At 38.8% G+C, this 21,606-nt stretch overlaps 1 protein-coding gene across 3 annotated transcripts in view; it reads left to right on the forward strand.

Moving 5' to 3' along the window:
- The window catches only part of RNF214 (ring finger protein 214), a 57,319-nt gene that overhangs the window by 26,041 nt on the left and 9,672 nt on the right, over positions 1-21,606 (forward strand). For all 3 annotated transcript variants that reach the window (XM_012773667.3, XM_012773670.2, XM_012773668.2), the window contains 5 exons: positions 19,426-19,522; positions 19,683-19,771; positions 20,557-20,647; positions 20,848-20,946; positions 21,131-21,507. In XM_012773667.3, coding sequence (XP_012629121.1) covers positions 19,426-19,522; positions 19,683-19,771; positions 20,557-20,647; positions 20,848-20,946; positions 21,131-21,507 — 753 coding nt within the window. The remainder of the gene's footprint in view (positions 1-19,425; positions 19,523-19,682; positions 19,772-20,556; positions 20,648-20,847; positions 20,947-21,130; positions 21,508-21,606) is intronic.

Here is a 21,606-nt window from a genome sequence, read left to right on the forward strand (position 1 = left end):
CCCGGCTAATTTTTTATATATATATCAATTGGCCAATTAATTTCTTTCTATTTATAGTAGAGACGGGGTCTCGCTCTTGCTCAGGCTGGTTTTGAACTCCTGACCTTGAGCAATCCGCCCGCCTCGGCCTCCCAAGAGCTAGGATTACAGGCGTGAGCCACAGCGCCCGGCCTGAATAATTTTTTTGATATATCTTCAAATTCACTTATTCTTTCTTAAATCATTTCTATTCTGCTATTAAGCCTGTGCAATGAATTTCATATTTCCAACATTGTAGTTTTCAATTCTGTCATTTCAATTTAGTACTTTTTTATAAAATAGTTTTTGTTTCTCTTTTCTTTTTCTTTTTGTATTTTTTTTTTTTTTTTGAGACAATCTTGCTCTGTTGCCCAGGCTAGAGTGCCATGGCACCAGCCTAAGCTCATAGCAATCTCAAACTCCTGGGCTCAAGCAATCCTCCTGCCTCAGCCTCCTGAGTAGCTGGGACTACAGGCATGCACCGCCACACCCAGCTAACTTTTTCTCTTTTTAGTTGCCTGGTTAATTTCTTTCTAATTTTTAGTAGAGGTGGGGGCTCGATCTTGCTGAGTCTGGTCTCGAACTCCTGACCTCAAGCGATCCTCCTGCCTTACCTCCCAGATTGCTAAGATTACAGGCATGAGATACTAGACCCAGCTTAGTTTTTGTTTCTCTGCTGAGAGTTCTTATTGTTCATTCCTTGTGAACATGTTTTTTATGTCCTTTAGTATGGTTAAAATATTAGGTTGGTGCAAAAGTAATTGTGGTTTCAGACCATGACTTTTAAATCATTATAACTAGGTTAAAATATATTTTTATTATCAAAATAGGAACCATTACAATCAACACATTTTTTCCAACGAGAAATAAGTTTGTTTATTCCTGTAGTGTAAAAATCCATGCTTCAGGTTTGATGAACTGTTGGAAAGCATTTTCTACATCCTGCTGGTTTTGGAAGCTTTTTCCCTGCAAAAAGTTGTCGAGATGCTTGAAGAAGTGGTAGTACCTGGTTGGTTGGCGAGAGGTCAGGTGAATATGGCAGATGAGGCAAAACTTCATAGCCCAATTTGTTCAGCTTTTGAAGCATTGGTTGGGCATTGTCATGGAGAACAATTGAGACCTTTCTGTTGACCAGTACCAGCTGCAAGTGTTCCAGTTTTCATTGCATTTCATCAATTTCCTGAGCATGCTTCTCATATGTAATGGTTTTTCCAGGATTCAGAAAGCTGTAGTGGATCAGACTGCAGCAGACCACCAAATAGTGACCATGACCTTTCTTTGGTGCAAGTTTGGCTTTAGTAAGTGCTTTGGAGCTTCTTTGTGGTCCAGCCGCTGAGCTGGTCATTATGGGTTGTATAAAATCCACTTTTCATCACACATCACAATCCAATTGAGAAATCGTTCATTGTTGTTGAGTACAAGAAGAGAAGACACTTCAAAACAACGATTTTTTTGATTTTCGGTCAGCTCATGAGGCATCCACTTATGGAGCTTTTTCACCTTTCCAATTTGTTTCAAAAGCTGAAAGATCATAGAATGGTCTACGTTGAGTTCTTCAGTAACTTCTCGTGTAGTTATAAGAGGATCAGCTTCAGTGATTGCTCTCAATTGGTCATTGTCAACTTCTGATGGGCGGCCATTGTACTCCTCATCTTCAAGGCTCTTGTCTCCTTTGCAAAACTTCTTGAACCACCACTGTACTGTAGGTTCGTTAGCAGTTCCTGGGCCAAATGCATTGATTTTTTTTTTTTTTTTTGAGACAGTTTCACTCTGTTGCCTGGGCTAGAGTGCTGTGGTGTCAGCCTAGCTCACAGCAACCTCAAACTCCTGGGCTCAAGCAATCCTGTCTCAGCCTCCCGAATAGCTGGGACTACAGGCATGTACTACCATGCCCAGCTGGTTTTTTCTATATATATTTAGTTGGCCAATTAATTTCTTTCTATTTTTAGTAGAGACGGGGGTCTCACTCTTGCTCAGGCTGGTTTCGAACTCCTGACCTTGAGCGAGCGATCCATCCGCCTCAGCCTCTCAGAGTGCTAGGATTACAGGCGTGAGCCACCATGCCCGGCCCCAAATGCATTGTTGATGTTGCAAGTTGTCTCGGCTGCCTTACAACCCATTTTGAACTTGAATAAGAAAATCGCTCGAATTTTCTTTTTGTCTAACGTCATTTACATAGTCTAAAATAAATATAAAGTAAATAGTTATAAGTCATTAGCAAAAAACCTAAAGCTAGAAATGGACATTAAAAAGATGTATAATGTAACTACATTTATTTAAGAATGTATTCCAATATCAAATGGCAAATTTCAACAGTGCTAACTAACACTACAATTACTTTTGCACCAACCTAATAGATGCTTTAGAATCCTTGCCTGTAATTCCAATATCTTAATCACCTTAGAATCCTTACCTATCAATTGCTTTGTTTCTTGACCAAGAGTCAGCAATCAGCAGCATTATTCTAAACAAGAGACTAGACACAAAATATATACTGTTTGATTCTGTTTACATGAAGTTCTAGAAAAGACACAACTATAGTGAGGGAAAGCAGATCAGTGATTACCAGTGGCTCAGGGTGGTGGGAAAGAGTTGACCGCCGTGTAGTTAATATTTTAGTCTTTGCAAAAACCATACAGTCTCTGTTCTAGCTATTTAACTCTGCTGTTGTAACATGAAAGCAGCCGTAGTCAATATGTAAACAAATGAGAGTGGCTATTTCTAGTAAAGCTTTATTTACAAAAATAGGTGGCAGGCTGGATTTGACCCATGAGCTGTAGTTTGCCATTCAGTTTGTATCTTGAATATGGTGATTAATACATTGTAGAGACTCTGGATTCTCTTATATTCCCCCAAAATGCCTTGATTTCTTAAAATATTTGTTTTATCAGCCTGTTACCTTGGCTGGGGTTAAATTTTGTACTTTTGTTTCGTAGGCAGTACCTATGATCTCTGTTCAGTTCGTTTAGCCATAGCTGGGTTCCTTGAAGTGTCCTCTGTGTGTGCATGGTTCACAGATCAGCCAGAGATTCGGGAAGATTTTTATGCAGAATCTGGGGCTCTCTATCCATGGCACTGTCCTTTTTAAGATTTTCCTCTAATTTTCCAGCTGTTTATTGGTAGTGCCCAATTTTGCTGTTTGGTTCTTCAGTTACGAAGGCTACAAGATTTCTATATGAGCTTTGCCATCAGTGTGGAGCTGGCTGGGGTTTGCCCAGATGTATAACCATAATAAACAGGAAACAGCAGTGATAATTCACTTTTCTCAATTGTCATATCCTCTTCAGTTTGTTTGCTTGGTTCTTGTTTGCTCTCTAAAGCTCCAAATAGGTACTTGTTTACATTTTGCTTAGAATTTAGAGTTTTGTTTTGTTTTACCTACATGATAGTTGGTCTGTTAGGAACAACTCTGCCTTTGCTATTAATAGAAGTAGAAGATCTCTAGAGTTATTTTTTACAGTGCTAATTCTGGCTCTGTTAAGTTAGATAGGCTAAAGTACAAGTAAACTGGTATCAGGAAGACTGTTAGAGTCCCAGTGAGATAAAATGAAGGCCTGATCCAATTGGCAAAGTAACAGAAAAGAGGGGCTTTCTTAGGTAGGATTGATGAGATTTGTTGATTACTTAGAGGTAGGGGCTGAGGGAGAAGAGGAGTAATGACAGTGAGATGTCTGGGATGATAGATATGGTAAATGTAGGAGATGGAGCAGTTTAGGGCAGTGGTTTGGTGGGTGGAAGTTGTAAATTCTATATTTTAACTCAGCTTTATGGAGGTATACTTTATATACAATAAAATTCAAATGATGAGTTTTGACAAATGTATGCAGTCATGTAACCACCACTGCAGTCATGGTATAAAATACTTCCATCACCCCAAAAAGCTCTTTCATGAACTTTATAGTCAATTGCCTCTTCCACCCTAAGGCACTGGCAACCACTGATCTGCTTTCTGTACATAGTTTCACCTTTTCTAGAACTTCATGTGAATAGAATCATACAGTATCTGTTATGTCTATTTCTTATTTAGGACAAAAGACGAAACTATAGTGAGGGAAAGCAGATCAGTGATTGCCAGTGGCTCAGGGTGGTGGGAAAGAGTTGACTGCCATATAGTAAATATTTTAGTCTTTGCAGAAGCCATACAGTCTCTGTTCTAGCTATTCAACTCTGCTGTTCTAACATGAAAGCAGCCATAGTCAATATGTAAACCAATGAGAGTGTGATCCATCAATGTCATTGTATGTAACAGTAGTTAATTCCTCTTTATTGCTGAGTAGCATTCCATTGTAAGATTATATCAAATTTGCTTATATCTTCACTAGTTGACGGACATTTTTTTTTTTTTTTTTTTTTGAGACAGAGTCTCGCTTTATTGTCCAGGCTAGAGTGAATGCCGTGGCGTCAGCCTAGCTCACAGCAACCTCAAACTCCTGGGCTCAAGCAATCCTTCTGCCTCAGCCTCCCGAGTAGCTGGGACTACAGGCATGTGCCACCATGCCCGGCTAATTTTTTTATATATATATCAGTTGGCCAATTAATTTCTTTTTATTTATAGTAGAGACGGGGTCTCGCTCTTGCTCACGCTGGTTTTGAACTCCTGACCTCGAGCAATCCACCCGCCTCGGCCTCCCAGAGAGCTAGGATTACAGAGCTAGGATTACGCGCCCGGCCTTGACAGACATTTTTGTGGTTTCCATTTTTTTGTCTGTTATGAATAAAACTGCTCTGACTATTCAAGTACAAATCTTTTTTTTTTTTTTTTTGAGACAGAGCCGCGCTTTGTTGCCCAGGCTAGAGTGAGTGCCGTGGCGTCAGCCTAGCTCACAGCAACCTCAAACTCCTGGGCTCAAGCAATCCTCCTGCCTCAGCCTCCTAAGTAGCTGGGACTACAGGCATGTGCCACCATGCCCAGCTAATTTTTTCTATATATATTATTTGACCAATTAATTTCTTTCTATTTATAGTAGGGACGGGGTCTCGCTCTTGCTCAGGCTGGTTTTGAACTCCTGACCTCGAGCAATCCACCCGCCTTGGCCTCCCAGAGTGTTAGGATTACAGGCGTGAGCCACTGCGCCCAGTCATCAAGTACAAATTTTTATGTTGACATATTTTCTTTCTCCTTGGATAAATGTCTGCAAATGGGATTATTTGGCCATATGTTTGCTTAACTTTATAGGAAACTACCAGTTTTCTAAAGTTTTACATTTCTGCCAGCAGTGTGTAAGCATTCCAGTTGTTCTGTGTCCTCACCAAGACTTGATATATCAGTCTTTAATTTTAGCCATTCTAATAAATGTGTAGTGGTATCTCATTGTGGTTTTAATTTGCATTTCTCTACTGACTGTTAATGTTGAGCATCTTTTCATGCCCTTATTTGCCTTTTCTTTTTTGGTCAAGTGTCTATTCAAATATTTTGCCCACTTAAAACATCTTGTCTGATTGAGTTATGAGTTCATGGACTCAAGCAATCCTCTCCCCTCAGTCTTCTAACTAGCGAATTGTAAGAGTTCTTTATATATTCTTTGTACAAGTTCTTTTATCAGATATGTATTTCACTGGTATTTTCTCTCAGTTTGTCACTTGCCCTTGAATTTTTGTAACTGTCTTTTGAAGCACAACAGGTAATATTTTGGCTGGGCGTGGTGGCTCACGCCTGTAATCCTAGCACTCTGGGAGGCCAAGGCAGGTGGATTGCTCAAGGTCAGGAGTTGGAAACCAGCCTGAGCAAGAGTGAGACCGCGTCTCTACTATAAATAGAAAGAAATTAATTGGTCAACTAAAAATATATAGAAAAAATTAACCGGGCATGATGGCCGCATGCCTGTAGTCCCAGCTACTTGGGAGGCTGAGGCAGTAGGATTGCTTGAGACCAGGAGTTTGAAGTTGCTGTGAGCTAGGTTGACACCACGGCACTCTAGCCATGGCAACAGAGTGAGACACTGCCTCAAAAAAAAAAAGTTAATATTTGGATGAACTCTAGTTTGCCAGTGTTTTTCTTTTGTGCTTCGTGTATTTTGTGTCCTAAGAAATCTTTGCCTGCTGTGCCTGATGGCTCTGCCTGTAATGCCAGCTACTCAGGAGGCTGAGGTGGGAGGATCACTTGAGGCCAGGAGTTTGAGACCAGCTGGATACTATAATGAGACCCCCATCTCTAAGAAAAAATGTTTAAAAATTAGCATGGTGGTTTGTGCCTGTAGTCCTAGCTACTCGGGAGGCTGAGGCAGGAGGAATACTTGAGCCCAGGAGTTTGAAGCTGCAATGAACTATGATCACACCACTGCACTCTAGCCTGGGTGACAGAATAAGACCTCATCTCTAACAAAGTAAATAAAGAAAGAAATTAGAGGCTAGGCATAGTGGCTCACACCTGTAATTCCAGTGCTTTGGGAGGCCAAAGTGGGAGGATTGCTTGAGGCTAGGAGTTTGAGACCAGCCTGAGCAACACAGTAAGACCCCATCTCTGCAAAAAATTTTTTAAAAAATTAGCTGGGTATGGTGATGTGTGGCTATAGTTCCAACTACTTTGGAGCCTGAAGTGGGAGGATCGCTTGAGCCCAGGAGTTCAAGGTTATAGTGAGCTAAATTTGAGATTATATCAAATTTGCTTATATCTTCACTAGTTGATGGACACTGTACTCAGCCTGGGCAACAGAGCGAGACACTGTTTCAATAAATAAATTACTTAATAATAAATAAAAAAAGAATAACAAATTTTTGCTTAACCCGAGATCACCTTCTTCAAGAAGGTTTATATATTAATATTATAGTTTAACTTTTACATTTAGTTCTATGATCCATTTTGAGTTAAGTTTTTGATATGGCACAAGGTTCTTTTTTTTTTTTTTGGCATATAAATGTTGATAAGACTATCTTTTCCAGCAATATTTATTGAAAAGACTATTTTTGTCCCATTGAGTTACCTTGGCACTTTTGTGGAAAATAAAATGACCACTGTTGGGGAAATACAATTTAAAAAAGGAAAATCTTCTCTTAACCCAGACTGAATAAACATTAAACCAGATGTGATGTACATCACAGGCAATCCACTGAGAGATTGCAAAGATGGATGCAATCTTACCTCCTAATATAGCCAAGCAGATATAACCCATTTACATACATGCTTTCAAGATAAACAATAAGTACCATTTGTCTCACATAGTTTTTCCTAACTTTATCATGGTAATTGTGGAGACCACCTATGTTTGCTTTAGTTTGAAGGAGAAATAAACTTCTCCTTTCTCTATGACAGGAGGTAGTTTTGCAATTGGAGCAAGGTGCCTTACTGAAGTCAGGCTCTTACCCTTCCACAGAAACTAGGAGATAAGGGCACTGTCTCCTTTGTTGTTTGCACTTCAAAAAGATGGCTTCCAGGTCCTTGAGGAAACATTCCTGATTTGTGTGACTATTTTTAGCCTTTATGATGGTTTATATATACTTGAAAAGGATAGCAAAAGAAACTTTGAAAGAAAAGGTTGGGGGAGTAAGGAGAGTCTCTTCTGTTATTTTCAACTGGAAGAATTCTCTCTCTCTTTTTTTTTTTTGGTGGAGACAGGGTCTTGCTGTGTTGCCCAGCCTGGTATTGAATTCTCGCCCTCAAGTGATCCTCCCACCCTGGCCTCCCCAAATACTGGAATTACAGGCATGAAGCACTGTATCTAGCCCAAGTCTTTTATTTTTTAGTTTGTATTAAATATTTGCCCTTACACCACATAAGTGTGGCTCTATTCCTGTTTTTATTTTATTACATGAATCTATGTCTTTTTCCTTGTATCTGCATAGTAGATATTGAAATCAGGTATATCTTATTTTTCAAAACTGTTTTGAATATTCTAGATAGTTTTTATTTCCGTATAAATTTTAGAATCAGATTGTTGGTTTTTACAAAAAGCCTACTTGGAATTTGATTTGGTTTATATTGAATCTGTAGATCAATTTGTGGGCAATTAACATTTTAACAATATTGAGATATTCTGATAAAGAACATGGAATATTGCTCTTTTTCTTCTTTAGTTTCTCTTGGGAATGTTTTGTAGGTTTGGGAGACTAAGGTTGAAGAGGGAAAAGCTTCTCTGAAAGTTTGCTGAAAATTAACTGGAAAAAGCAGATTAATAGGAGAAAAAGGCATACAAAATTCACTTACCACATTCACTGCCACACACACACACACAAAAACAGAAACTTTTCTTTGGGGCCTCAGTGTTTTATTGCAAAAACACAGAAAAAACTTTGAGTGTAATTTAAAGGTAAATGTAAATAGAAAAATGAAATTTATTGACTTCTGTTCATTTAATCCACATTTTAAGAATCAAATTCTCAATATTAATTATAACAATAAAAACAGCAACAAGTAAAATTTTATATATGCTTCACACAGCCCCAGGGTCAAAACTAGGGTATGTTAAATATAACTGCCGTGGCAGTTAATGTGTTAATTTGCAGAAGCATAGTGGCATTGCAGGAGAATGATTACTCAGTGGGGTCCAGATGCTTATATTCCCTTCTTCATAAGGGAAAAAAAGATGGAAGTTGTAGGAGTAAATGATTTTCTAGTGAAAAGAATGAGTTCAAAGAACATGGCCTAAGACAAAGTTCCCAGGGGAGGAGTTCTGGGGGAGGTAGTGAGTGGGAAGGTGAGGGGTAGAACATCACTGTGAACAAAGGCTGTCATAATATGCAGATTAAGTCTCCTGGGTAATCTCTGAACTGCTCTCAGAAAAATACAGATGGTCCCCAATTTACAATGGTTAGACTTAATTTTTCAACTTTATGATGTTGCAGAAGTTATATACATTCATTATGCTCCTCAACTTATGATGGGGTCAGGTTTGGATAAACCACACTGAGTTGGAAATATCGAAAGTTGAAAATCAAGTCTAACTTACAGTATGTTTATTGGGATGTAACTACATTGTAAGTCGAGGAGTATCTGTAGATAAAAAGTCTGTCTGGACGTGGCAACGACTTCTAATGTCTTCTCCTGTGGTTAATCTTTCCTGGTTATATTTGATGAGATTCCTAGGGAGGGGTCTTAAAACAGTTGCATTTGTTTTGCAGAGAAGTTTTCATAGTCGGATACGGAATTTCAGAAGAGTTCCTTCTGCTGCTTCTAGAAAGAAACAGAATCAGAGAGGCCTTGGTTCTGAGACTTATTTCTGAGGTCTTGCAGTTTTCTTTAATTCAAAGCACTCAACATGCCAAAGCATATTTTGGGGTATCATTTTCTGTGCCCCAACAAGGCCAAGAAGAAAGCCTCTTCTCTTTGAACTATTCCCTCAAAATTCTAGCCACCTTCGCCTGTCTGAACCCCTGTCTTTGTCTCCTTAATTCAGCAGCAATGCCAGTTCTGCATTCAGTCCCTGTGCTGCAGACTGGAAACTACCTCCAGGCAGTAAGCTGGGGCAGTTGTAGGGCTGTCTTCATTTGTGTCCCTTTTCTCAATGATCACAGTCCTGTGCTGCCTGTTGTCCAGTGTTTGAAAACATTATTTTGTGTTTTGCCCAGTTTTTTAGTTCTTTAAGGCTAGATGGTAAATTTGATCCCTGGTACTCCATCATAGGCAGAAGAAGAATTCTAATTCTATTCTGGACAGGTTAAATTTGAATATTTGGATATTTGAAGATATTTGAATATAAATCTGCAAATATTTGAATATTTGCAGGATATTACAGGCACATACTGTGCCAGTATGTGTAGGAAACATTAGGAAAAAAGGAGCTAGAAATGAAGTTAAAGACCTGAGTAGCACAGTAGGTGATCAGTGCGCGTTCATTCCTTGTGAAGGATTGGAATGGTGGGTAGAGAGGAAGTTGTGGTCAGAGAATGACAGAACAAAGTTTGAGGTTTTGCATGTGGACCATCTGCGTATTCATGAGGTTCAGGGAGTGGCTTTGCTGGTAGATGATTGTCAAGATATGAAGTTTAGGAGGAAGAAGAATTCCAAGATCTTAGTGTCAGATGGATCATAAATACATGTATATTAAAGTCACAAAGGATATTGTAAAGGGTAGAGAATAAGGAATATAACCAGATGCTAAAAATTATCCAAGTGGGTGGAGTTGAGAAGGGAATGTAGTAGATTAGAGATGCTGAAATATTTTGGTCTCAGGACTCCTTTATACTCTTGATAATTAACAAGTACTCTAAAGAGTTTTTGTTTATGTAGATTTTAACTAATAATATTTACTGAACGAGAAATTAAAACTGAGAAAAAATTTAATATTTATGGATTAACTTATTTAAAAGCAACAATAATAAACCAATTTTTAAGATAAATAGCATATTTTTAATGAAAAATAATTATTTTCCAAATAAAAATCAACTTAGATAGAAGAATGATATCATTTACATTTTTGTAAATCTCTTTAATGGAAGAAGCTTAATTTTCCTATCTGCTGCATTTAATTGATTGCAATATATTGTTTTGGTTGAAGTATATAAAGAACATCTGGCAATACGCAAATATGTAGTTGGTAAAGCAAGGAGTATTTTAATAGGTTTTAAAGACAATTGTGAATATACTTTGCTACTACTCCAAAACTTGACACACAGTAGTTTTTTTAAAGTTAAGTTGCATTGCAGGATCTGAAACCGTATCAATACACTTTTTGTACTGTTACATTAAAATCCATTGGTTTACCTTGAATTTTATTTTTTTTTGAGACAGAGTCTCGCTTTGTTGCCCAGGCTAGAGTGAGTGCTGTGGCATCAGCCTAGCTCACAGCAACCTCAAACTCCTGGGCTCAAGCAGTCCTTCTGCCTCAGCCTCCCAAGTAGCTGGGATTACAGGCATGTGCCACCATGCCCAGCTAAGTTTTTCTATATATATTAGTTGGCCAATTAATTTCTTTCTATTTATAGTAGAGACGGGGTCTCGCTCTTGCTCAGGCTGGTTTTGAACTCCTGACCTCGAGCAATCTGCCCGCCTTGGCCTCCCAGAGTGCTAGGATTACAGGCATGAGCCACCACCCTAGCCTACCTTGAATTTTAAATAAATCATTTTCCTATGTATAGAGGAGGAAAGTCTTTTTTTTTTTTTGAAGATAGAGTGCAGTGGCATAATCGTAACTCACTGCAACCTCAAACTCTTGGGCTCAAGTAGTCCTCCTGGCTCAGCCTCCTGAGTAGCTTGGACTACAGGTGTGTACCACCACATTCAGCTAATTTTTTTTTTTTTTTTTAAGAGATGGGGGGGCAGGTCTCAGTATGTTGCCCAGGCTGCTTTCAAACTCCTGGCCTCAAGTGATCCTCCCACCTTGGCCTCCCAGAGTGTTAGGATTATAGACATGAGCAACCACACCCTGCCCCTTTCTACACTTTTATGTTTAGTGACTAGGGCCTGCAAATTAAACTGACAAAAGATTAACAGGAGAAAAATTAAGAGTATATTTATAGGTGTAGTATACATACACATAGGAGAACTCAGTGGCAAGTAAATCAAAGGAATGGTTAGAATTTGAGGCTAATATACCGTCTTATTAGGTGAAAAGAAGAGAGGAAAAAGGCACTTAAGGGGAAAAAATGACTTATTAGAAGGAAGGAAAAAGCATACTTGGGGAACTTTTTGGAAAGATAAATGGGTTTTCAGGAGAACAAATAGGAGATAAAGTTTGTGATAATGTTAGTCTATAGTATGAATGGTTTCTCGATCTTCAGGGCCATAAAACTGCCCTGGGGAAGGGATTTGTGGTAGGTTTCATTTATATTTTCCTTTCTGGGAGTATCTGCCTTGAAGAGGAATTTATGACAGCCTTACTTCCCAGAAGTTGCTGCTTTTAGTCAGATAAGGGAAGCTCCTATCTTCCCAGGAAGGCTTTTTTCTGCATCTGTTAAATCTTAAATGTCTTCACCTTAAAATAATCTTTGTACCAACTCTGTGGTTCTGAGTGGGTCCTGAAATTGATTTGGTAACACAGTGCATTGATAATTTAGAAAATATTGATTAAGAGTTATGTAGATATTCTAAGTGTTGAAATAATTTTTTATATAATATATATATTTCTACCAACTCTCCTTATTATACAATATTTAAAGAATCACATTTGTTTGTATCACTGTTTTCTCATCAGAATATTTAAGTATTAGAAGGCCCTCAGCCGGGCATGGTGGCTCATGCCTGTAATCCTAGCACTCTGGGAGGCTGAGGTGGGCGGATTGCTCTAGGTCAGGAGTTCGAAACCAGCCTGAGCGAGACCCCGTCTCTACTATAAATAGAAAGAAATTAATTGGCCAACTAATATATATAGAAAAAATTACCTGGGCATGGTGGTGCATGCCTGTAGTCCCAGCTACTCGGGAGGCTGAGGCAGAAGGATTGCTTGAGCCCAGGAGTTTGAGGTTGCTGTGAGCTAGGCTGACGCCACGGCACTCACTCTAGCCTGGGCAACAAAGCAAGACTCTGTATCAAAAAAAAAAAAAAAAAAAAAAAAAAAAAGAAGGCCCTCAAGCTTATATTGGCAGGTATAGATTTTCCAAAATTCTGATTTTTGCTTGGAAAAATAAATGCTGTCAGTTTTTTTCTTTGAAATAACAGAATTACTGCATTGATTTTTCAAGAACACATCTACCAGATACTCAATTTCTAATAACTTTGGTTTGTCTTTCAATGATTCTTTTAAGTAAAAATGATGTTCTTTTAAAAAAAGGTTAGTTTAGCTTACAACTCAGTCTCACAAGTGGTTTTCCTTGGGACTGTTGTATTTTGTCATGTAATATTTTATCACACAAAATACTAAAAAGATGTATATTTAACGGTTGAGATTTAATAAAATTAGTATTTTTCACACCTTCATCAGAACATCCTTAAGTAAAATTGGCTTCCCCCTGCCAACTTTAAGCATGTGCAATAAAGAATACAACTAGTAGTATAATTGGGTGCCACTTCCTTGATTTGTATAGGGTGGTAATGTTTTTAGCCACTATAATTTTTACATCCTAAGTACACTGTAAACGTCAATATAGTTGTTCTAGGATAAACTGGGATTCAGAAAAGTTATTCTGCTTGGATTATGTGAGCATCACTTGTGTTTGTTGCTAAGTATTCATACGCATCATTGCCTTTGATGATTTGTTGGTGCCAGTAGCAGAAACAAAATAGCAAGTCCAGCCAGAGTATGGTGGTGAGGTGCCTGTAGGACACTACAGGCACCTCACGTGGGGAGGCTGAGGCAGGAGGGTCTCTTGAGCCCAGGAGTTTGAGGCCAGCCTGAGCAACATAGAGAAACCTTGCCTCAAAATATATATATATGTATATATTAAGTCTCGCCATGTCTGTAGATGTGTCCATTTGTAAAGCAAAATTATAATTCCACAGATGAGATTTTCACTAACTTTTTAAATTTGCAGCAAACTCTTGATTTTGATGATTTACTGTATCATTAAAAAGTGGCACCACCATAATTTATTTTACTAACTTTTCATCTAGCATACCTGAAGCAATGCCAGCTGTACAAGGTTGTACTTCTTTAGCTAATGCAGTACAGTAACTTACCTGAAGTAAGATGTTTCAGTGGCTTTTTCCTTTCTCCCTCCCTCCCTTTCTTGCTTTCTTTGTTTATTTTTTATTTTTAAATTATTTTTTAGAGACAGAGTCTTGCTCTGTTGCTCAGGCTGGAGTGCAGTGGCATGATCATAGCTCACTGTAACTTCAAACTCCTGGGCTCAAGTGATCCTCTGCCTCAGCCTGCCTAGTAGCTGGGATTACAGGTGCACACCACGATGCCTGGCTAATTTTTCTATGTTAAATAGAGACGGGGTTTTGCTTTCGCTCAGACTGGTCTCAAACTCATAAGCTCAAGCAGTCCTCCTGCCTCACCCTCCCAGAGTGCTAGGATTACAAGCGTGAGCCACCATGCCCGGCCTGTTTTTGGACTTTTTAATAAAGGCCATTCTTACTGGGGCAAGGTGATATCTCATTGTGGTGTTGATTTGCATTTCCCTGATGATTAGTGATGTTGAGCATTTTTCCATATGTTTATTGGCCATTTGTCTATCTTCTTTTGAAAAACTTCTGTTGATGTCTTTTGCCTACTTTTTAATGGGGTTATTTGGTTTTTTTCTTGCTGATTTGCTTGAGTTCTTTTTTTTTTTTTTTTTTTTGAGACAGAGTCTCCCTTTGTTGTCCAGGCTAGAGTGAGTGCCGTGGCATCAGCCTAGCTCACAGCAACCTCAAACTCCTGGGCTTGAGTGATCCTTCTGCCTCAGCCTCCCGAGTAGCTGGGACTACAGGCATGCGCCACCATGCCCGGCTAATTTTTTTTTTTTTTTATATATCAATTGGCCAATTAATTTCTTTCTATTTTTGGTAGAGACGGGGTCTCGCTCTTGCTCAGGCTGGTTTTGAACTCCTGACCTTGAGCAATCCGCCCGCCTCGGCCTCCCAAGAGCTAGGATTACAGGCGTGAGCCACAGCGCCCGGCCATGCTTGAGTTCTTTGTAGATTCTGGTTATTAGTCCTTTATTGGCTGTATAGCTTGCAAATATTTTCTCCCATTCTGTAGGTTGTCTGTTTGCTTTGTTAATTATTTCCTTAGCTGTACAGAGGCATTTCAATTTAATTAAGTCCCATTTATTTATTTTTTATTGTTGCTGTGATTGCCGTTGGAGTCTTCTTCATAAATTCTTTGCCTACGCCAATATCTAGAAGAATTTTTCCCACATTTTCTTCTAGACTTCTTATGGTTTCATGTCTTAAATTTAAGTTCTTTATCGATCTTGAATTAATTTTTGTGAGTGGTGAGAGATATGGATCCTATTTCAATCTTCTGCATGTGGCTATTCAATTTTCCCAACATCATTTATTGAATATGGATTCTTTTCCCCAGTGCGTATTATTGTCTGCTTTGTTCAAAGATCAATTGGCTGTGTGCAGATGGTTTTATATCTGGGATTTCTGTTCTGTTCCATTGGTCTATATCTCTATTTTTGTGCCAGTACCATGCTGATTTAGTTACTTTTGTCTTGTAGTACAGTTTGAAGTCTGATAATGTGATATCTTCCAATTTGTTCCTTTTGCTTAAGATTGCTTTGGCTATTTGGGCTATTTTCTGGTTCCACACAAAGCATAGAATTATTTTTTCTAGAGCTGTGAAATATGATATTGGTATTTTTTTTTTTTTTTTTTTTTGAGACAGAGTCTCACTTTGTTGCCCAGGCTAGAGTGAGTGCCATGGCGTCAGCCTCGCTCACAGCAACCTCAATCTCCTGGGCTCAAGCGATCCTCCTGCCTCAGCCTCCCGAGTAGCTGGGACTACAGGCATGTGCCACCATGCCCGGCCAATTTTTTGTATATATATTTTTAGTTGGTCAATTAATTTCTTTCTATTTTTGGTAGAGACGGGGTCTCGCTCAGGCTGGTTTCGAACTCCTGACCTTGAGCTATCCGCCCGCCTCGGCCTCCCAAAGTGCTAGGATTACAGGCGTGAGCCACCGCGCCCGGCCGATATTGGTATTTTGATGGGAATTGCATTGAATCTGTAAATCACTTTGGGCAGTGTAGACATTTTAACAGTGTTGATTCTGCTGATCCATGAGCATGATACATTTTTCCACTTGTTTGTATCATCTATTTCTTTGGTATTTCATATAGTAGTTCTCTTTGTAGAGGTCTTTCACCTCCTTGGTTAAGTATATTCCTACGTGTTTCTTTTCTTTTTCTTTTTCTTTTTTTTTTTTTTTTTGAGACAAAGTCTCACTTTGTTGCCCAGGCTAGAGTGAGTGCCGTGGCGTCAGCCTAGCTCACAGCAACCTCAAACTCCTGGGCTCAGGCAATCCTCCTGCCTCAGCCTCCCAAATAGCTGGGACAACAGGCATGCACCACCATGCCCAGCTAATTTTATATATATATATATTAGTTGGCCAATTAATTTCTTTTTATTTATAGCAGAGACAGGGTCTCGCTCTTGCTCAAGCTGGTTTTGAACTCATGACCTTGAGCAATCCTCCTGCCTCAGCCTCCCAAGTAGCTGGGACAACAGGCATGCGCCACCATGCCCAGCTAATTTTTTCTATATATATATATTAGTTGGCCAATTAATTTCTTTCTATTTATAGCAGAGACAGGGTCTTGCTCTTGCTCAAGCTGGTTTTGAACTCATGACCTTGAGCAATCCACCCACCTCGGCCTCCCAGAGTGCTAGGATTACAGGCGTGAGCCACTGCACCCAGCCAGGTGTTTATTTGCTTTGTAGCTATTATGAATGGTATTGAGTCTGATTTGACTCTCAGCTTATTGTTATTAGTGTATAGGAATGCTACTGATTTGTGTTCAAACATCACAAGTTTTGTTTGAAAAGCATATGTGATGGATATATATGTTATATATACATAAATAAGAAAATAGTTACTTTATAAGACTGGAAAAAGATATAGTGATTCTTTGTGAGTAGTACAATTGTGAGAAATTGAGTTTTTTAAAAATACTTTAAAAAAATTGTTGAATACTTCTAAGTATTCATTATCTGAAATGCTTGGGACCAGAAGCATTTCAGATTTCTGGGGTTTTTTTGGATTTTGGAATATTTGCATTATACTTACTGGTTCAGCATCCCTAACCTCAACTCATCCAATGATTATTTTCTTTGAGCATCATATTGGTGCTCCAAAAGTTTCAGATTTTAGAGCATTTCAGGTTTTGGATTTTTAGATTAGGGAAGTTCAACCTGTGTTCAGCTTTTTACATGTGTTTTCTCGGTTAACTCTCTCATCAGTCCCATGATGTAGATACTACTCATTTTTCAGATGAAAAAGCTGAGGTCTAGAAAGTAACTCATCTAGGGTCATGTAACCAGTAAGCAGTTGAGTTGGGAAATTTCTGTTTTATATTTTCTAAACATTTTATAATTTTTATGATTCACATAATCAAAAACAAAATTAATTTTAAAAGTTATACAAACATATCAGGACCTACAATAAGCCAGAATTATACAGTCTGGTAGCATTCATTCATTTGAACCATTGATACCCAAAACCAGCTATGTAAAATAACAGAAGCGTTGGACTTGAAAGAAATTAGGCCAAGAATTTAAAAAGTTAAAATATACCCAGTGGTTACTATTCTGCCAAGGATTTCTTTTTTACTATCTGCTATGTGGAACTGTGTTTGTTTGTTTGTTTGTTTGCTTGTTTTTATTGTGGGTTGCTCTTAGTACTCTTTAATGAAGTGAAATCTGATGTATATGTTGCAGGCTAGTTAACATGATAAGGCTGAGTATTTTTATAATTGTGTTCAAGAATTTCTTAAACTATTTTTGTTATGGTTGCTAGTAGTTCCTTTTGTCTTGTTGGATCCTAGTGAGGTAAATATGGCCAAATGCCCAAAGGAAAAGATTTTTCATATGTGAATGTGTAGAATGTCCCCATTGGCTTAAGAGGATTTTTCTAATGTAAGTGTATATTTGTAGTTGGCAATGCATTTAATGGAAGTTAGAAATGTTTGGTAAGCATCCATAATCTTTAAGAATAACATCAATCACAGAAGGGAGCTGTGTTATAGAAAAACATTATCATGTTTTCTATAGTTACCTATGTTATAGAAAATGTTATAGAAAAATACAGAAATATATCTATAGAAAAAAATTATTATGTTAATGATAATGAAAAACATGATAAAAACATTATCATTATCCTGTTGTCAAAGAGTGAATAGTAAGCTGGATCGATTATTGATTGCCTCTGCGATGTATTTCACATATTCTTATGATAAAAGAATTCGGATATATTTGGAACTTGAGAAATGTGTGTTATACTAGGAAAACACAGCTACCTATAAACTTTTGTATAAAGAACGATTCAAAAATTCATTCTCTGACAGAAAGTTAATTTTGGAAGGACAATATGTGGAGATGAAGGAAGAAAATGCATATCTATTCATTTCTATTAGATGAGTAGACCTTGTCAGTAGAGGACAAATTTAATGTCAGAGAATGAATGAATTTGTGTGTAACACGCACATGCACACACACACACACAAGCCTTATATCTCTGAAATAGAGAATATGGATGTGTGAAGAATTAGGTCAAAAACAAAAATATGTGAGAGGAAAGGGCCTTAGAAACTTCTAAGTGTATTGTTCCCTTTCATATGTGTAAGATTACTAAAAAATATAGAAGGGGAATAATATTGTTTCTCTCATTGAAAAAATGTGGGAATGTTTCTCTTAAAATGTAACTCTTCCTAAGCTTTTTGTCTTATTTTTACCTTGTTACAATCTAGTGAAAATAATTTTAATATTTTCATCATATTCTGTCTACTTATCTGGGTAATCCATGCTTTCAGATATAAACTTATTATAATCAGGTATAATATAAGGAAATTATTTTGCTGTCTTTGTTCCTTAATGGACTTTTCAGTCCTGAGTAGGGTGATCAAATGTCCCAGTTTTATCACTGACAGTCCCACATCCTGGGAAATCCCTCAGTACTGGGCAAATCGAGACAGTTGGTCACCCTATTCCTGAGTATTCCCTACATTCTAGGGGTGTAATATTCATATTTACACACTCTAGAGGCTGTGAGTGTATAGGAAGGGAGTAAACCAATGAAAATAAGAAGTTCAGGCCAGGTGTGGTGGCTCACACCTGTAATCCTAGCACTCAGGGAGGCTGAGGTGGGCAGATTGCTCAAGGTCAGGAGTTCAAAACCAGCCTGAGCGAGACTCCGTCTCTACTATAAAAATAGAAAGAAATCAATTGGCCAACTAATATATATATTAAAAAAAATTAGCCGGGCATGGTGGCGCATGCCTGTAGTCCCAGCTACTTGGGAGGCTGAGGCAGGAGGATTGCTTGAGCCCAGGAGTTTGAGGTTGCTGTGAGCTAGGCTGATGCCATGGCACTCACTCTAGCCTGGGCAACAAAGCGGGACTCTGTCTCAGAAAAAAAAAGAAAGAAAAGAAGTTCAGAGGTATGAAGAGAAAGAATATTTTTTCCTTTTGAAGAATGTTTAGATGAGAAAATCAGTAAGCCAGTATCTGTGTGCTTGGTAGTGAATTATGATTGCTGCATTAGAGATGAATATTAAGTGGACTCCTGTATTTGGTCCTGTATTCTTCAGTACCCATATTAAAAGACAAGTTGGGAAATAAGAAGGCCATAATGATTTTGAACCCCCAGAATATAGAAAAACGTTCTGCCTTGAGTGGAGGGTTTTGGTTCTAAGATAAACTCTTTTTCTGTGCTAGGTAACCTTGTTTTAGCAAGTGGAGATGTAAACATTTTTACTTTCAAGTATAGGGCCTTTATGCAATTGCAGACCACCTGAAACATTATTTATCTATATGTATAGTTAATACTTAGAGTAAGAGTTCCTATAATGTACCTGGAAGACCAATTTTGGGTTTTACTTTTGCCTTGGTGCCCCTCAGCAAGCTTATCTTTGTTTTCTTAGTCTTGTTCTTGATTTCTTATCTTACAGAGAGGTGTGGGAAATGGAACTGGATAGACTCAAGAATCAGGATGGCGAAATAAATCGGAACATCATGGAAGAGACAGAACGGGCCTGGAAGGCAGAGGTGAGAAGAGCTGATATCTTGAAAGTCTTGATTTTGGGCTTCCTGATGATATATACTTTTGGTATAGTAATAGAGGAGCCAGCAACACTTGTTTTAACTATCTCAGGGTAGGGTAGTTTTGTATATGTAAAATTATTGTCTTTGTGTGTGGTTTCCTTAGATCTTATCACTCGAGAGCCGGAAAGAGTTGTTGGTATTGAAACTAGAAGAAGCAGAAAAAGAGGCAGAATTGCACCTTACTTACCTCAAGTGAGTGCCTTTCCGTTCTAGAGGTTTTTTTGTTTTGGTTTTGGGTTTTTTTTGAGATGGGGTCTTACTCTGTTGCCTGGGCTAGCGACAGGCAACATCATAGCTCACTGCAACATCATAGCTCACTGCAACCTCAAACTCATGGGCTCAGGTGATCCTTATGCCTCAGCCTCCCAAAGCACTAGGACTATAGGCATGAGCTGCTGTGCTTGGCCTCCATTCTAGAGTTTTAATTGTCTTGCAGTTTGTTCTTTTAGGTTTTTGAAATTCTAGGCCAGCAAATTTGGCACTTATTCTATCTTCATAGGCATTTTAAGGGCATCTTTGTCTGCAATAATAATTGCTCCTTGATTTCTCTTCCCACCTTCTAACCTTCTGTACTCTCTGACTCTTCCCTTCTACAGTTTTATGTTTTTGTACTTTTTATTATATTATTTCCTTTTGGATAAATAGTATCTGTTAATCTGTCAAAGCATAACAAAGGTCTTTGGAGATTTCTTATATGATCATTTCTCCTCTTTCTGCCATGGAATTTGGAGGTCCCCTTTGGTGTTTTCAGGCAAACAAGAACCCCCTCTGTGGTTGGTCCTCTTTCTCAAATACTTGGTTTAAAAGATGATGGAGTTAAAGTGAGGCAAAGGACTTAGAATCTTGGGCTTCTCTTGCACCTACTCGTACCTCTTCTCTCAAGGCCAGTTAGCCAGCTACTGTTTTGCTATCTCGGATAGCCAAATTAGGAAATTGGCTTTCTTTAATTCTGTAAATTCCTGTTGGTTTCTTGAAAGGTCAACTCCCCCAACACTGGAGTCAGTTCGTTCCAAACAGGAGTGGGAGACAAGACTGAATGGAGTTCGGATAATGAAAAAGAATGTTCGGGTAAGTGTAATAATGGGAAGTCATTCAGTCAGCACTAGTTCGTGCCTAAACACACCTGGCAAAAGGGAGGTAGCCTTTCGAGTTGCCACTTACAGCCTATCCTACCATTCCCCTTGTTTTCCTGATAATGGATGGTGCTTACTTTCTAGAGAGGCTCACTCAGCTCATCAGTAAACGATAATCCTTTCTTTGTTTTCTAGGACCAATTTAATAGTCATATCCAGCTAGTGAGGAATGGAGCTAAGTTGAGCAGCCTTCCTCAAATCCCTACTCCCACTTTGCCTCCACCCCCATCAGAGGTAAGAGCTGGCTTTGGGAGTCCATCTTTCTGTGTTGGTGGCAGACAGAGTTTTCTACTTATTCTTTTTATGAAGATATTGGAACCATCCCTATTCAGTGCAAGAATTACTCATTGTTTTCTGCTCCATTTTCCTAAACTTTATTTTTCTTTCTCTCTTGTCCTCAACCTCTTCCCCTCTGCAGACAGACTTCATGCTTCAGGTGTTTCAACCCAGTCCCTCTCTGGCTCCTCGGATGCCCTTCTCCATTGGGCAGGTCACAATGCCCATGGTTATGCCCAGTGCAGATCCCCGTTCCTTGTCTTTCCCAATCCTGAACCCAGCCCTTTCCCAACCTAACCAGCCTTCCCCACCCCTTCCTGGCTCACATGGGAGAAATAGCCCTGGCTTGGGTTCCCTTGTCAGCCCCCACGGTCCACACATGCCCCCTGCCGCCTCCATCCTGCCTCCCCCAGGCTTGGGCGGTGTTAAGGCTTCTACTGAAACTCCTCGGCCCCAACCAGTAGACAAACTGGAGAAGATCCTGGAGAAGCTGCTGACTCGGTTCCCACAGTGCAATAAGTAAGTATCTTTAAGGATTAATTTAAATACCTTTGTCAGAGAAATGGTTATGGGTTAAAATAGATGAGGTTTTGTGGGTATTCTCTATGGGTACTGCAT

This window comes from Microcebus murinus, chromosome 4, assembly GCF_040939455.1.
Source record: "Microcebus murinus isolate Inina chromosome 4, M.murinus_Inina_mat1.0, whole genome shotgun sequence".
Classification (NCBI taxonomy): Eukaryota; Metazoa; Chordata; class Mammalia; order Primates; family Cheirogaleidae; genus Microcebus; species Microcebus murinus.